Source organism: Capsella rubella, unplaced genomic scaffold, assembly GCF_000375325.1.
Source record: "Capsella rubella cultivar Monte Gargano unplaced genomic scaffold, Caprub1_0 scaffold_5, whole genome shotgun sequence".
Taxonomy (NCBI): domain Eukaryota; kingdom Viridiplantae; phylum Streptophyta; class Magnoliopsida; order Brassicales; family Brassicaceae; genus Capsella; species Capsella rubella.
Genome location: NW_006238919.1, coordinates 11,623,966 through 11,639,783, shown reverse-complemented (window position 1 = coordinate 11,639,783; position 15,818 = coordinate 11,623,966). Strand labels below are relative to the sequence as shown.

The following is a 15,818-nucleotide window of genomic DNA, read 5'->3' as shown; positions in this document are numbered from 1 at the left end:
TGGCGTCAGGTATGTTTTTCTATCTTCTTGAGTTCTTTTGCAATGTCTATCATACGAGGCACGTTCTCTCCTGGTCTGAATCTTACACATCTAAAAGCAAGCTCAATAAACGCTTCCATTTGCTGTCTTGAATGTTGGGGAATGTCGTCATTCACGCTGTCCAGCATCGACGGGTCTATCAGCTCAGCCAACAAACCTCGCTCTAGAAATTTCCCAAGATAAACAGCTACATCCGAATTGTATTCAGACTTTCCTGTCAAAAGAACTAGCATGATGATCCCAAGGCTATAGATGTCGACATTCTCGGTGACCAAACCTGTATTAAAGTACTCGGTTCGATATAGCTTGAAGTCCTGCAAACCATGTCTTTTACGCCCAATTCTCCCTCTGGAATAAGTATGCTGAGGCTGAAAGAAGAGAGTTTAGCAGACCAGTTCTTGTCCAAGAAAATATTTGCAAGCTTTAGATCCCTATGGATTATAGTCCTGGAGAATTCGGTGTGAAGATACGCTACAGCTTCTGCAATCTCCTTAGCGATCCGCAACCTTACATTCCAAGGGAATGGCCGGACACCTTCCTTTCCACGTCTGATACAGTTTAGAGCTCCATTTTCTGGGTATTCACAAACGAGAACCGGACGAGGAAACTCCATACAACACCCCAAGAGCTGGAGAACATTCTTATGGCTGCTCATCAAAGATGAAACCGCAATGTCACGGGAAAAGTTGTCAGCGTCAAAAACAGAACAGTCTCGGAATTTCTTGATCAGTACGGGTCTGTTTTCAATCATGCCTTTGTACCACACGAATCTGTCTTCAGAGATTACAAGGTTCCAGTCAAAGTGGTTTGTGGCTTGAAGGATTTGGTGGGATGAAAACGTACGGATGGGATTGTATTTACCTCCTGAAGTTGCAATGAGTTCTTCCAACAATAAGCTCCCATTCTTCTGGAAATTGATCTCCTCCTCTTTCTTCTGCTTCTTCTTCTTTTTTCTGAACAAACTCAACATCTCTAGTCCCAGAAAATGAGACCGAAGTATGAAGATTGTCTTGTGAGGAAAGGGACGCAAAGAAGAAAGAGAGTCAGAGATGCTATTGCTGGAACAAGTCAAGTCAACGAGGTCACTTTATATGATTGGAGCTTACGATAAGGTCAACAACTTAATAACTTACTCGTTGCAAAACATGTTATATAAAGTACATTCCTTTTATATATTAACCTTCCAAAATTAACAATATCAATTTTTTTTATAATATATATATATTTGCATATAATATATATTTGCTGACAATTTTTTTTTATAATCTTCACTATAGTCAACTTCTAGTATTTGTCTAATCTTCCCATCAGGAGGGGCTAAACCCAGATTTGAAATCAATACACTATCAGAGAAAGTTCGTTTATTCAAGAAATCACTTTCTCAGTTTTATTAATAAACAAGTGAAATGGAAATAGGTAGGGAGGAAATGAACAAGATCACATAATTAGTGTCTTTTTTTTTTTAATTATTACAGAATAATGAAAGATTAGCTTAGTGCAAGTAGTAGCTGAAGAGGGACACAAGGGAAGCCCCAACCAAAGAGCCAAGAGCTGGCAAAGCAGCCGAGGCGGCAGCTGTAGCGGGTCCTGGTGCCGGAGCTCCGGCTTCCTCAGCAGCCATGACGGCGGTCATAGAGGCAGCAGCGAAAAGCACACCGCAAGCAATCTTCTTCATCTCCATTGTTGAGACCTGAAAGGCTTTTTCTTTTCTTCTTTTTTTATTTAGTGTTTTTTTTTTTGTTTCTTTTTTTTTTCAAGTTCTTGCAGGTCTGAGGAATATGGATGGTGTTCATGGCCAATTTATATGTGTGGAACTTGTGTTATTTTTAGAGAAAAAAAACAAATTCTTTACTAAAAATAACAGAAGTTTTAAGGTGGTCAAAATTTAACTAATTATAACTATAATTACGGTGAAAAGACTTGCAATATGTGGCTTAGCTTGATTTTAGCATTGCTGTTTCTGTATTCTTGTTACATTCTTTTCGGTCATCTGTATTCTTGTTACATTATAACATGACTCCATGCATGAGTTTCAATTTCGATGTAGAAAAATAAAATTTTAATTTTTTTTTCCGCATACATGTATTTTAATTATTTTTTTGGACAAACTAGTACTTCATTCAAATTAACAGAAGAGTTATTCCCCACAAAGAGGGTACAAAAAGCTATTACAAGCCCAAATAAACCAAACAACGTGTATATTATAAGTCATCACTCGTTGGCTAATTCGAAGAATATTCGTGGTAAAACTACAATTATAAACAAAGAAATCAAACCATTGGTTTGGTTTGTAATTCAAAGTTTAAAACAGAAATTAGCTCATATTTTGACCAAAAAGAAAAAGCATGGTGTGAAATTTAAAGTTCTAAACGCAGGTAGTGTTTGGACAATCAATGGTCTTGTGCCTTTTGACCCGTTTATGGTAATACCAAATGGGATTAAAGTGTTTGTTTGGGCTGGCTCATTTAATATTATTATAAGGTACCTAGACCCTAGTAAATCTACCAAAAAGATAATGTCGGAAAGACAAATATCGATCGCTCACACTGAAACTGGAGCACTGCGTATTCGGTATTCCAACCGAGTTAACGGCGTTTGATTTGGTCTTCTCATGAAATTCACCATCCTTTTATAATCAGATTTTTTTCTCATCCAAGACATTTTATTTTGTTTTTCTCAGCATTTAGGACTTTTAAAGTTTGAATATACGAATAAGATGTAAAGTTCCTTTGTCCGATAATTGTTGAGTTTAAATACGCTTTTACTGATGTATTTCAGTATTAATTAATATCACGGCACAAGTAAGTGCCAAATAGTTTTACACATACATTGAACTATCAATATATACACGGCCATAAACTTATCCTATATTAATTCACGAGAAACCCCCTCAAGAAGCTGTTCCATTGGATTGTCGAGTCTCAAGTTCGTGCTCCGCGACCATAACACATGAGTCTGCTTCAAGCATTGGAATTGAACTGTTCGTCTTCTCAAGTATCTCACCGGTCAAAGAATCGATCATATCCGAGGTACACTGTACATCAGGTGAGATCCCTACTTGATCAATTTCGTGTAGAGACGGAGACAAATACTTAGCCACCGTCACAAACAAAGCCGACCCATCGTTTAGCTCTGTTACGCTCTTGCAAAATCGCCAATCATACAATCATAATTTTGTTTTCACAAGTTCAAGATTTGTATATTTGAATTGTTTAAAGCTGACTTATGCATGCACCTGGATTTTTCCTTTCCCAAATGTCCGGTTACCGACAAGTATAGCTCGACCGTTATCGTGTAAGGCACCTGCCAAAATCTCACTTGCACTCGCACTTCCTTCATTCACCTTTCCAATATTTGACCGAAACATTAATTGGGAGTGGACTTATAAACCAAACTTAACCGGAAACATTAGGCTTATACATTCTCCGACCCGAATTAACCTAAATTTCATTGGATCTATCTATTATTCACCTAGCCAACTTGTATATAACATTAATTCATACTTACAAGTGTACATAAATACATTACTACATACTTACAAGCACGACAAGTGGATCATGTGTCACAGCGTGTCCATCAATCATATTTATAGGTAATGTAACCCCTTCTCGGTCAATTGTATACACAAGGGTCTCATCTCCATCAAGCCATAACTGTGCAACATCGAGTCCAGCTTTAACCAGACCTCCCTGAAATGGAAATGTCAAAAAGCTAAGTGTCGAAAATGAACAAACACCCGAAAACTCGTTGTCAAAACCAAAACCTGAAATTTACCGGATTGTTTCTTAGGTCCAGAATGTATGACTGAACATCCTGATTCTCCATCTCATGTACCGCATTTATCATATCGGATGCTGCTGTCTGTCGGAAGAATTGAAACAATGAGCTTATATATTGCAATTCTCCTCTTCATTTGTTTTTGGTTTTCACAAGATTAACCTGAGAAAATGCTGTGAGTTTGACATAACCGGTCTTTGCTGAACGTCCATCAGGTGTTGTATGTGGGATTATAGTACTGGATATTGGTGATAGCTTAATGTAATCTCGGGGTACCTTGACCTTTACATATACAATATATACTTATTTAGTAAGTAACCTAACAAATCTAACATAAACAGCGGTAACTGTACCTCTCTGATACCAGACCCTGTCCCTGATCCATTCACCTGCAAGACGAGACAATAACTTAGATGGTTTGATCTCAAGTATACAGGGTTTTCGACAAAGAGAATGCATATGGAATCAATAGAGAAGACAAAGAATAGTACACATTTGAGTTTTATGGTAACAAATGTTCCAACTCGGCCTCTCAGCTTCTGTGCTGCTGCTTCACTATCAATACCATCCATTTTCTCACCTGAAATCCCATAAACAGAGTTACAGCCAATTTCTAGAAAGACAGAAAAAAAGTTAGTAGGATTAGGACATAACATTGTACCATTTATCTCGATCAATTCCTCTCCTTGGTGTATTCCAGCACGATATGCCGGGCTACCTTCTATGCAAGACAGAACAACCTACATTGGGCTCTACCATGAAACAAGATCTATCTACTTCATGCTCACAAAATGAATCAGTATTGAAGAAAAATGAAAAACCAAGCGTATTAGGTCTCAAGACGTGTTTGAGGTCTGCACTAACCAGGTGACCGGTTCTTGGTTCTGAGTTTATGAAAAGGCCAACACCTTGGAAATTTCCATCGCTACCAATTCTGAAACTTTGGTATTCCTGCAAGTCAGAAGAAGTATCTTAATGTAGAACCAACTTCAATTCATGCCCTGCAACACTCATTGAGAATCAAACTTTGCTGGTACCTTTGGGCTAATGAGTCGAGTAAAAGGATCACCAAGGGTAGAGAGCATAGCTTTGATCTTTCCATAAGCAGCATCAGCTGATCTTAGAGGAAACATTTCCACCATTGTCTGCTGCAGCTTAGAATCCCAATCTGCAAAAATCAGAACACTTTCCACAAGAGAACATTCTACAAAATCCACAAAAAAAATCATCAAAATCTGAACTTTACCCTGATGATTAAAAGTAGGATCAACGAACGTTTCTCTAATCAAACCCCAAGCTTCCACAAGAGTTCTCTGTACTGTAGTAACCTTAAACAAAACATCAAAATCCAAACTTTATTTCCCAGAGACGTTTAAAACAGAGAAACAGAGCTCAATGAAAAAGCTCGATCACCTCACGAGCACGTGAAACAGGGAAAGCGATAGTCAGAGACTCAGCTAGTGCCGGAGAATCGCAACACGAAGAAACCGCTACTGCAGCTGCGGCGGCTAAACCGATTAATCTTCTTCCAACGGTACTATTTTCCATTATGGCACCATGGCTCTCCGAATCAGTAGTCATCGTCTCTGTTTCGAACCCTGGACGCGAAGACGATGCAAGACAAGAACGTTTCTTGTGACGATTGAAGCTCGAGAGTCGAAGAATCGGAGACGGAATCGAATTGGGTTTCCGAGAATTCGTGAAGTGTAACAGAGGCATATCAAGTTTTGGTGTTACAGCTTTTTCCATTTTTTTAAGTCTGAAGAAGAAACTTGAATCAATCAGTTAACCCAGTGACAACAAATGTACTTATGTATCGGCTAATCTAATGACGTGTTTAAGAAGTTTACGACTGTTATTAAACCAAATTGTGGAAGATTCTTTACGTAGGTCCACTTGAATCTCTGTGGCTTTAGAGATATTGTTGCTTTGCTGTGTTGCGTATCCAAGCGAAGAACTGGAATCAATCAAGATCTGTGCTACACGTGTTGTGACTGACGTTACGTCAGTGATGTTTCAGAGATGATCTGTGGATGGACCAGAAGAGAGAGAGAGAGTCAAAATCTGTTTTATCTGAATATGGGCTTGATTATTGACTTGTACACAACGAGGCATAAGGCCCAGTAGAGCTTCGATTTGGGCCTCAGACTGGGACATTCAATTTTTAAACAAGGGATCTTGTTACACTCTGTTTGATTTGGCTTTCACTTACAAGACAAATCATCTTTTGGGCTTTATATATACCATCGACGTCGTTAGCTATAGATAATAGTCTAATAGATAGATGATATTCCAAATCTTGATTTGGATACAAAAATCACAAATACCTCAGAATGTTGTCAAAGCTCTATCTCGTTAATTGATGATATGAATTCGAACTCCACATAAACGAAAAAAAATAAAATTATGAACATGATTGAATAATTTTCACAATATCTCATACAAATTTTTGTTGCAAGTTTTAGCGTTAGCGTGTGTGCTCAAGAGAACTAATTTCTATAAAAGGTAATACACAAATATGAGTAACTTGTTTTATTCGGGCATACATAGATGATCACCATCGATCCACCATGACACGTGAATGCAATTCAATTAAAGAGTTGCATGTGCATGCATCGGGAAAAAACGATCAAAAAAAATTTGGGAACTGAAATTTAGGGTTTTTGACTTTAGAGATGGGAATGTTTAGAAGAAGGACATACACTTCAACTCCAAATTGATTGCTTCCCCTTTGGAAGGTAAGTATATAAAGTATGGGGTTCCTCTCATAATTCATAAAACCCCATCCCTCTCGTATTTTGTCTTTTCACATTAGTCCCAACGTGAACGTACGTACCCTTTTGTTATGAGTTCCGAGACAAAAAATCTTAATTAATCAACGGTTTTCATTTTAATTACCGATATATAAAAGTACCACACGTATCTAGAGATATACATTTGCTCATAACTAAGTAAGATATGAAACTCTTTTTTCATGATAGCTAAAGGCCTAAAGCGTGTGAGAATTACATCTACATCGATAGGTCGAAAATTAATTTCGATAGCTGTGAATCTTTTTTTTCCAACGATTTCTATACATGTGAATTGATGATGAGAACGTAACAAATAGATTACAAAGATAGATCCTTAAATTGATACAAAAATAGTTTTCAAAGCAATCAAACTGAAAGTTAATAATCTCAGTATATGTAGACGAACTTACCTAGTAACCAGGATGCACGCAGATGTGGTCCTTTGCTTTGGGTCGTCGTCTCTCTATATATAAAATAGTACTCTTCGTAAAAAAAAAACGAAAAACAATATACATAGAGAAAATAAGCGAATTATACCCCTAACGAAAAGAAAGTATATAAAATCAAGAGTACGTAGCTTTTCTTTATAAAAAGAACAGTAAGAAATTCATCTTTATTAAATTTTGGTTAGTTTTATGAAAAGTAAATGAACACAAAAAAGAAAACAAAGGAGGTATGGGAAAGGAGATAAAGACACATTTCACTTAAAGCACATTGTTGCAGACAGAAAGAGAAGGTTGAAAATAAAAAGATTCAAAAAACAAATATATATAAAGAAAATTCTTTAAAATATATATATATAGGAAAAATAATTATGTGAGAGAGGATAGCAGAGAGAGCTGGTCTTATGCAAAGTCTACTGTTCATAAAAGAAAAGAGTACCTGAATGAAAAAATACCTTCACTGACAATTTACTTATGTTATGTGGTCCATTTCTTTGTTCTTGTCACTATTGCAAATGGAAGTAACATACTAAAACTATTATAATGTAAACAAAACTTATATATATATATATATATATATATATATATATATATAGTTGACCAATCATATATACCACTTGATGATATTGATGGTCATCTTCCAATTAATATCAAAGTAAACCAAGTAAATTTGTTAATATTGAGGTTAAAAACAACTATACAGGGATGTATATAGATGATCATCATACACTTTTAGGGGTAATTAATGTAGGAAAGGTTTGATGGGTAAAACTTGGGGGAAAAGAGTGAGTGTGGGTATTTTCTTTGGAGTTATGTTAACCTCAAAATAGAATCTCTCCTCAAAGTAATTGGAAAGACAAAAAAAAAAAAAAAAAAAAAAAAAAAAAAAAAAGTCGATGCCATGTCCAATCATATTTATATATATTTTTCTTCTCTAATCGAAAGGAAAAAAAAAAACCAGATTTGATTTTCGATCGTACCACCTTTTTTGTTTCTATTACTTCTTTCTCCTGATATCATCTCTGCCCCCTCCCTTCTGTGATAATCTCACGCTCTAGCTTCAGTGCTTCACTTCACACACACACACACACATATACATAAATCCATACGTGCGTACGTCATAGATGATTCATATATATGCATGAAAACGTTGAATAAAAAGCGTCACACTCGTGACCATACAGATAATATGAATGAACTATCATTTCACTATTATCATATTATATATATATATATATATATGTATGTGTATAAAAACTTAGTTTTCGAAGACCCCCTTCAATAATGATGTTTCAAATTCATTAGTGTATATATATAAAGATTTGATAATATTACTAGAAAATGAAACTTGACAGGAAAAAGTGTTTTTCATTTTATTTAATTTTATATTTCCTTGAGATAATATTCGCTGGTGAAAGAAACCCAACACAACATACAACTTGGAGAATCTACGAGAGGCATGATGATCAAATAAGCTTTAACAGGAGTAGCAAAAACAAAATAAAGTTGATCAAATAAAGAATATGGACAAAAGAACACGCTCGGACAATCATCACGAGCTAACGAATACCTCTCTAGCTCACTCATCTCTCTTCTAATTAAGATATATCTATTATTATTTGTATCACAAGAAAGAAAGAAAAAGTGTTTTAAGATTTTTTACCATAATATATATATATATATATATATTACTTCGCTAATTGGATCATATATTCTTTTGTTTATATAAGATTTATATTATATTGTTCATAGTATCACTCGTTCGATCGCTAATAATGCACGCAGAACAGCTAGCTGGATATTAATAAGTTTTCTCAAGCTGGTTCTACTTGTAATTGTTACATTAAAATCCAGAAATTAAAAGGTCTGAATTAATTTATTTAATTACACATATACAATTTAACTTTAATTTTATGCATTTGTGATCAGATTACAAAAACAGTTACGACTAAAACAATCTTTAAATAAATTCATAGGAAAAAAATATATATATTTTAGTAATTCATATATGAACAAAATTATATTATATACAGAGCTCGAGAGTTTGACAGTGGTTTGATTCTCAATAAACTCTCTTCTCTTCTTTTTTGGTGTTTAAGAATTGGATTAAATATATACCCTAATATATGTATGATGTCTAATAAAGATAGATACTGCCCTCTTATATGTCGTCATTTTTCTTACTAGTGTCTAATAGAGAAATATTGTATCATACTAATTTAAATAAAGATAATAATTATGTGTGTATATATATATATATACATATGTTGTTTTCTTACGTCCATATATAAATGTTTTTTAATATATACAATTATGCTTTTGAAAATATATATGAAATTTAATTTTTTTTCATTTTTTTATTATATGCTCTTTTGAGGTACCCGTGATTAATCATGAGTCAAGCTCAATTTGGCCTCTTTCTCCCTTTATCTTTTTTGCATGTTGGGGCCTCCTTCAAACAAAGTTGTCGAAAATCATAGATAGCTACATTAATCTTCTTTATGTGATGATATTTAATAGTTAATACTAATTCGAAATGTATATTTTTCTTTCATTTATAACGATTATGTATGTATAGACAAAACGAATACGTCAAAAGAAGATTTTTCTTCCATAATGTATAAAAGAGATATATATATATATATATATATACAGTGTACGTACGTGTGTGTCCATTATATTAAATTAAATGTAGGAGATGGAGATTTGAGCCACGGCAGACAAAGCTGTCTCCTTCAGATCAGCCTTGGAATATGAACAGTAGTTCCCAATTTCACTTACACATTTTTGCATTTCTCGACATGAACATAGGAAAGTGTAAAGTAATTAAAATTTCGTTTAACGGATTTAGTAGAATATAGCTTCGGGATTTTAAAAAAGCAGGAATTAAGGCCTTTTTCATTTAAGTTTTTTGTCAGACAAGAAAATTTTGTCTACGTTAAACAACCAATGTATAAACTTAGGTTTTATAAATGTAATAGGTAATATAACAGCATAATTACGGAACAAAGTGAAGAAGTCCAATGTTCGGATTCTTTCCGGCAACACAGTATAAAAAAATCAAATATATATTGCTCGGATTTTGAAAATGTCTTCTTAGATAAATGCACACTCACAGAGAACAATTCAGTTTCGAGATTCGAAAAACTTTTTAACTAATACAGTATACATAATCAATAATTTTTCATTTACCTTTTATGTTTCTGTTGTTTGCGATCTATATTTATTTTAATCGGAGTACTGTAAGCATGTGTTTTATAGACCTTTAACTGGAGACATAATTTCTAAATAAATGAGAGTTTTAGATAGAAATATATGTTCATAATTAAGATGCAAAATTAGAATTCAAAGTCTTACTATGTTCATCAAATCTATGAATCATTTATAATATCATATCAAAAACAAAAGTTGTGGTTCTTGCTTTTAACCACTTTTTAATTTAACTTTGTAAAAGTGATTTAAAAACTGTTGGACTTGTTTTATAGCTTAATCATATATAAAGCTATAATAGATATAGACTCCAAAAAAAATATAAAGTGACAAAAGTTTATCTATAAGTTTTCTATCGTACGTATATAATAAAAAGAGTTAGTTTACACGAATAGTGAAAACTTTTGCTACGTACATATATATGTTATCATCTGTCGTCAACGCATCACTTGCATTTTTACCGCGTACGTATATATAAAAGATGATCTAACATTCAATAGCTAGGAACCATGCATGCACACTTAATAAGTACTGGAGTAATGTTTATTTATATACCAACAAATAAATCTATATAGCGGTAGAAATTTCTGGAGAAGTGTTGGGAAGATAAGATGAGAGGGAGAGGGGGTCAAAGGAAGAGAGGTATGGATGGTCTATTTCTCCCAACAAAGGGGTAGGATATTGATTGGCAATAAATGTTGTCTGAATCCTACATCAATTTTTAAAGATGTTCGTTCTTAGCTTTTCCAGTTTTTCTACTGTTTTAATTTCAGCTTGTGACGACCAATGTAAGAAAAGAAAAAAAAACAAACAATCCATAAACTTGAATTTTCTTCGTGCATCACCATATTCATTTCATGCATTTGATGCAAAAAATTTTATCCTTAACAAATAACCAGAATTAAAAAAAAAAATTAGAACGAAAATAGGTTATATAACTTACTTGGTTTATGTATCAAATTAAACTAAGGTAAAATATTAGGGTGATCAATTATACACCAAAAAATATGTGCAAGTGTAACCTTGGATATAATGAAATGAATACAAAAGAGGGCAAGCATGTGGGTTTTGATTGGAGGAGATGATGAAAGTTGGGTCATTTGTGTGAGAGTGTGTGTGTAGAGAGAGAACGATAGAGAGATGGTCAAAGGAAAAGGAAAGAAAATGAGATGTCAAATCAAATAACAGTGAGAGAGAGAGAGAGAGAGAGAGAGCAATAAAAAAAGAGAACTGTTGATACCATCAATCTTTGCTCCCAAATCTGCCCAACCCATCACACCCTTAGGGCTCCACTCTCTCTTCTCTTTTGTTTTTTTATCACTCTCCTTCACATTACTTTGTGCTCCTTCTTCACCCATTGATCATCATATTCATGTACACATACATACACGTGTACATGACTGCATGCATACGTATGAAATTACAGGACCTGAAGGAATATTCACTGTTTATGCATACCTTTATACATAAAACGAAAATTAGGTCAATCTCTGTGTGTGTATATGCCTGAGTCGAGAGATGATCATCATTTGGTTTCGAATTTTAAGATGGGATTTTTAAAAGTGAATCATATATAGATAAAAAGGTGTAATGTTCCTTCATCGAGCAAATATGTCTGTCCACTAACCCAAAAAGGAGAAGAGAAAAAAAGAAAAAAAAAAAGGAGCATATTGAAAAGATCTCTTTGCAGGAAGATAAAAGCCTCTCTTTAACTGTAATCTTAGTTATACAATCATATCCGAATTGGATCTTGAATTCTACATTACCAACAAACTGACACACAACTAAAACTGTAACTAGAATTATAAGACAATCACTTGTTGTCCGATTAACTTTTATATATAGTAAGATCAAGAAACCGCTAGCTAATTAATAAGCTGCATGCACGTTAATAACAAATGCAATATTCCTTTGGTGATTATTAATTCGAAAGAATAATATAAGGCAATTTTTTGAGAAAAATCCAAACAAAAATTAATGAACAAATTAAGTATATATATACATATATATATATATTACGTTTCTTTATGCGTTTATGTATTCAAACTTGAGTATGTATTTTTGTAAAATAGCTTAGAATATTATACAAAATAGCAGTTTCATAGGGGAAAATTAGTCATTTATTTTAAACATTTTATTTTTCATGGTACGTAGCTACTTGTAAGTACTCTGTTAATTACATATACATGTATAAACTTTATGCATTATATATGCTCAAAACATATGGTATACGTACGTAGTAGCATCATCACATTATTTTCAAAACAACCAACTATCAAAGAAAGATAATGTATAAATTGGTATTTGATCTTCTTAATAAAGGTCTGCACTTGAGTAGTAATATTCTCTAGTGTCCATTCTCTCATTATTCTCCATGATGTCACTAGACAATTAAGTATCATAGGTATTCTTATACAATAAATTCAAAGATAACTCCACCAGAAAACTAATATCTTTTGGGAATCAAAAAACTAGAATCTATCATTAATTACTCAAATTAATTAAATTTAGAAATATTCATTTCGATCTAGAATATGGTACATATGTAGAGAATTTTTTAACATAATGCATGCATGGATGTAGCATCTACTTTTCTAGTCTTTTACTATATATCCTAACAAGTATAAATCAAACGTTTATTATAATTTTTTTTTTTCACAACGAAAGGCAAAACTAATTAATGAAAAAAATAAATTATACAAATAGAAACCGTTGAAACCTCATAAGTTAGAGACTGCTACATTGCCTTGTAATAAATTTGACTAGAAAGCTAGAGATACAATTTAAAAATTTCCAAGTGATCTTGATTCGTTTTTTTCTATGATCAATTAGATGGTATAGCTTTTACTTTGAAAAGCTCTACCTCCATCAAAACTTGGTCCATAGATTTAGGATTCTTATAATTAATATATATACCGAATTACTAAGTACTTATACTAAATTATATAAGCTATTTGGACTGCATTGACTCATGATCATTGTCTAACTGTTCTACCTCAGAGGCAGGCTCATCTTCTTCATCAAACCCATCAATGCCATACGCTCCATGGCCATTACCAAAAGCCTTGATGTGATCTTTGAGAGATCTCTTGTGCTTGAAATCTGATCCGCAGATGCAATACCAAAGCTTACCACAATTCTTCTCATGTGTTCTCCAGTCCCCTCGGACCGCAAAAGCTTTTCCGCATTTCCTACACATGAAAGGTTTGATCCCATGTTTCCTCTTATAATGTGTTTGAAGTGTTCTGAAGTCTTTGAGAGGCTTTGCCCTTGGATGGTCAATATTGTTGCGACAGCCTGGTGCACAGCAATAGCATGGAAGCCTTAGCATTCCTGTTGGCTGAGTTCCCCTTAGAGATTCTGGTCCCTTTCTGTATTGTGATCCGTGTCCCCACATATGCATCTGTAAACAAAATCATGCAAGTATATATGATCATGTACTCAAGTAGGGTTTTAATAACTTATAGTAGTATATTTTCGAAAATTCATAAAGTGTGCGTCTTGAAACTTTAGCTTAGGATATGTCTGTTAGCCATTTTAGTTACATGTGTCTTCGATACTTTGTAATGATTACCTTATATAATTAGCCAGCAAATTAACATATATTAACTAGAAGATCAATGTTATGATGATTACTCTAACTAGCTTATATATTTATCTCCATTGATATTAATTACCCATATATATCAACCTTGAAGCATATGTAAAAAGACAACAAATATTCATTCAACAAGATGTTAAGTAAATGCTGAAATGTAATTAAAATCATAGAAACTAAATTCTTGAACAAAAAAAGAAAATAAAATAATAATAAGATATGTCAATGCATGCGTAGGTACGGTAAACAAATTAATCAAAGCCTAGTAGTAAACTAGAAAACAAGATGTTGAGTACGTTCAATACAAAATCTTATGAAGCTCATTTACCGAGTATATATATATATATGAAAAGCCATACATGTATATATATCTATGTATATTAATTTTGAATATATAGGTATGAGAAATTGTATGACTACTGTTATTTTACACGTTAGGCATTTAAAGACCCTCATACAAAAGAAGGATGACACACTTGCCAATATTGTAGAGAAAAGCAGCAAAACCACAGAGACTTGAAAGTACTAAAGACATAAAGAACATTTACTGTCTTGTTAAATCTCAGTCCCAGTCTTCACAGTCTCAAGTCTCTCGGTTCTTTGTAATGCAATGATTTATTCATGCATCAGTGAGCAAAGACACGTCCATTGATTGATTTGAAAACAGTATGTTATATATATATATATATATATATATTTACCGATTAAAGGTGAGAACGTTTTTTGTATTTTTCGAGGAAATTCAGTGAACAAACATATTTGCTTTGGTTTTTACCTTTTGGGTTTACTCAGAAAATAAAAGTCGATTTTCATGGAAAAGAAAACGAAATTCTTGAAAGAAGTTATGCGCACAGAGACAGAGATATGTAAGAGATTTAGAGTAAGGAGAGTATGATTAGTAAAGAACCTGCATGTTGTTGTATCTATTGAAGGTTTTGAAGCAAACAGGACATGAGAACTGAGTAGGACCAATGAGAATCTGAGAAGGTGTAGGGATCCAATATTGACCCTTGTTGAGTCTGCTGATTCTACAGCCGCCGTCTCCGCCGACTAAATCTTCATCGTCATCTTCTCCTCCTTCGGCGGCGCCGTGGCTGTAATCATGGTCGAGATCTTTCTTGTGATTCAAATCGTCATGATGAAGGGTGGTCCTCGAGGAAGACGAAGAGGAAGACATCATGAGCAAAGAGGCCATCTCTTGAGCACTAGGGCTTGGAAGGCCTATGTGAAGAGCGACGGTGACGTCATGGTCATCGTCATCGAGGTTATGATCATCTTGATGGTCGTAGTCGACATCCATGGAGGTGGAAGGTGGTTCTTGATTTTGATGGTCATGGCTGTGATGGTGGTCTTGTTGTTTGTTGGCGGGGCTGAGACTTAGGAGAGGGAGGGCTTCACGGAGAGGAGGAGAAGGAGGAGGGGTTGGTAGCGGTGGTGGACGACGGAGGTCGCCGGATTGAGGGAAGAAGAAGAAGGAAGAGGGAGTGGGAAGAGAAGGAGGAGGAAGGTTACTAGGAGAAGGGTTAGAGGAGGAACTAGGGTAATGGTGAAAAGGATTGGACTTGAACCAGTCTGTGAAGAAATTGGAATAAGGATCAGTCATGGTGAAGAGAGAGAGAGAGAGAGAAGAGAATAGTTTTAAGACTTGTGGGATTTATCTTTATACAAGAGACAGAGATGGAGATGAAGATGGAGATGGAGATGGAGATTGTGATGGGATGGGGAGAGAGAGAGAGAGATAGAAAGAAAAGAGTTTTTTTTTTTTTTGCTACGAGAGATTTTCTTTGGGTGCAGCAAGAGAGAGAGAGAGAGTGGTTATTAATTAGGGACTGAAAACTAAAAACTGACTTTAACGAAAACAAAGAAAAAAGATTAACAAAAAAAGCAGGTCAAATACGAATGTATATTAGTCTACGCAAAGTAATTATTTCATTCAGATATGTAGGTCCTTTATTCTTT

At 34.2% G+C, this 15,818-nt stretch overlaps 3 protein-coding genes across 7 annotated transcripts; all 3 read right to left on the bottom strand.

Annotated features, from left to right (window-relative positions):
- Window position 1: 1 nt before the first annotated feature.
- Window positions 2–1,094, bottom strand: LOC17886624 (non-functional pseudokinase ZED1). The gene is given in 2 exon segments (XM_023782658.1): window positions 2–331; window positions 334–1,094. Coding segments are annotated over 2 exon segments (1,002 nt in total). The 5' UTR covers window positions 1,010–1,094; the 3' UTR covers window positions 2–5.
- A 1,685-nt stretch (window positions 1,095–2,779) lies between these two features.
- Window positions 2,780–5,611, bottom strand: LOC17885433 (carboxyl-terminal-processing peptidase 3, chloroplastic). 5 transcript variants are annotated; one of them, XM_006292113.2, is made up of 12 exons: window positions 5,230–5,609; window positions 5,063–5,144; window positions 4,854–4,984; window positions 4,681–4,767; window positions 4,478–4,556; window positions 4,308–4,396; window positions 4,170–4,205; window positions 3,979–4,098; window positions 3,814–3,900; window positions 3,579–3,728; window positions 3,275–3,382; window positions 2,780–3,181 (listed from the first exon to the last, which is right to left on the bottom strand). In XM_006292113.2, exons 1-12 carry the CDS (start codon window positions 5,563–5,565, stop codon window positions 2,930–2,932), a joined length of 1,557 nt encoding a protein of 518 aa, XP_006292175.1. In that variant the 5' UTR covers window positions 5,566–5,609; the 3' UTR covers window positions 2,780–2,929. The 5 variants fall into 5 exon arrangements, with proteins under 5 accessions (XP_006292175.1, XP_023638564.1, XP_023638565.1 ...); XM_023782796.1 differs by having other exon boundaries at window positions 5,063–5,134; window positions 5,230–5,315; XM_023782797.1 differs by having other exon boundaries at window positions 4,854–4,964; window positions 5,063–5,134; window positions 5,230–5,315.
- Window positions 5,612–12,965: 7,354 nt separating this feature from the next.
- LOC17885733 (zinc finger protein WIP2) lies at window positions 12,966–15,530 on the bottom strand. Its single transcript, XM_006291230.2, has 2 exons — window positions 14,767–15,530; window positions 12,966–13,664 (listed from the first exon to the last, which is right to left on the bottom strand). Exons 1-2 carry the CDS (start codon window positions 15,460–15,462, stop codon window positions 13,212–13,214), a joined length of 1,149 nt encoding a protein of 382 aa, XP_006291292.1. The 5' UTR covers window positions 15,463–15,530; the 3' UTR covers window positions 12,966–13,211.
- Between the last annotated feature and the right edge of the window lie 288 nt (window positions 15,531–15,818).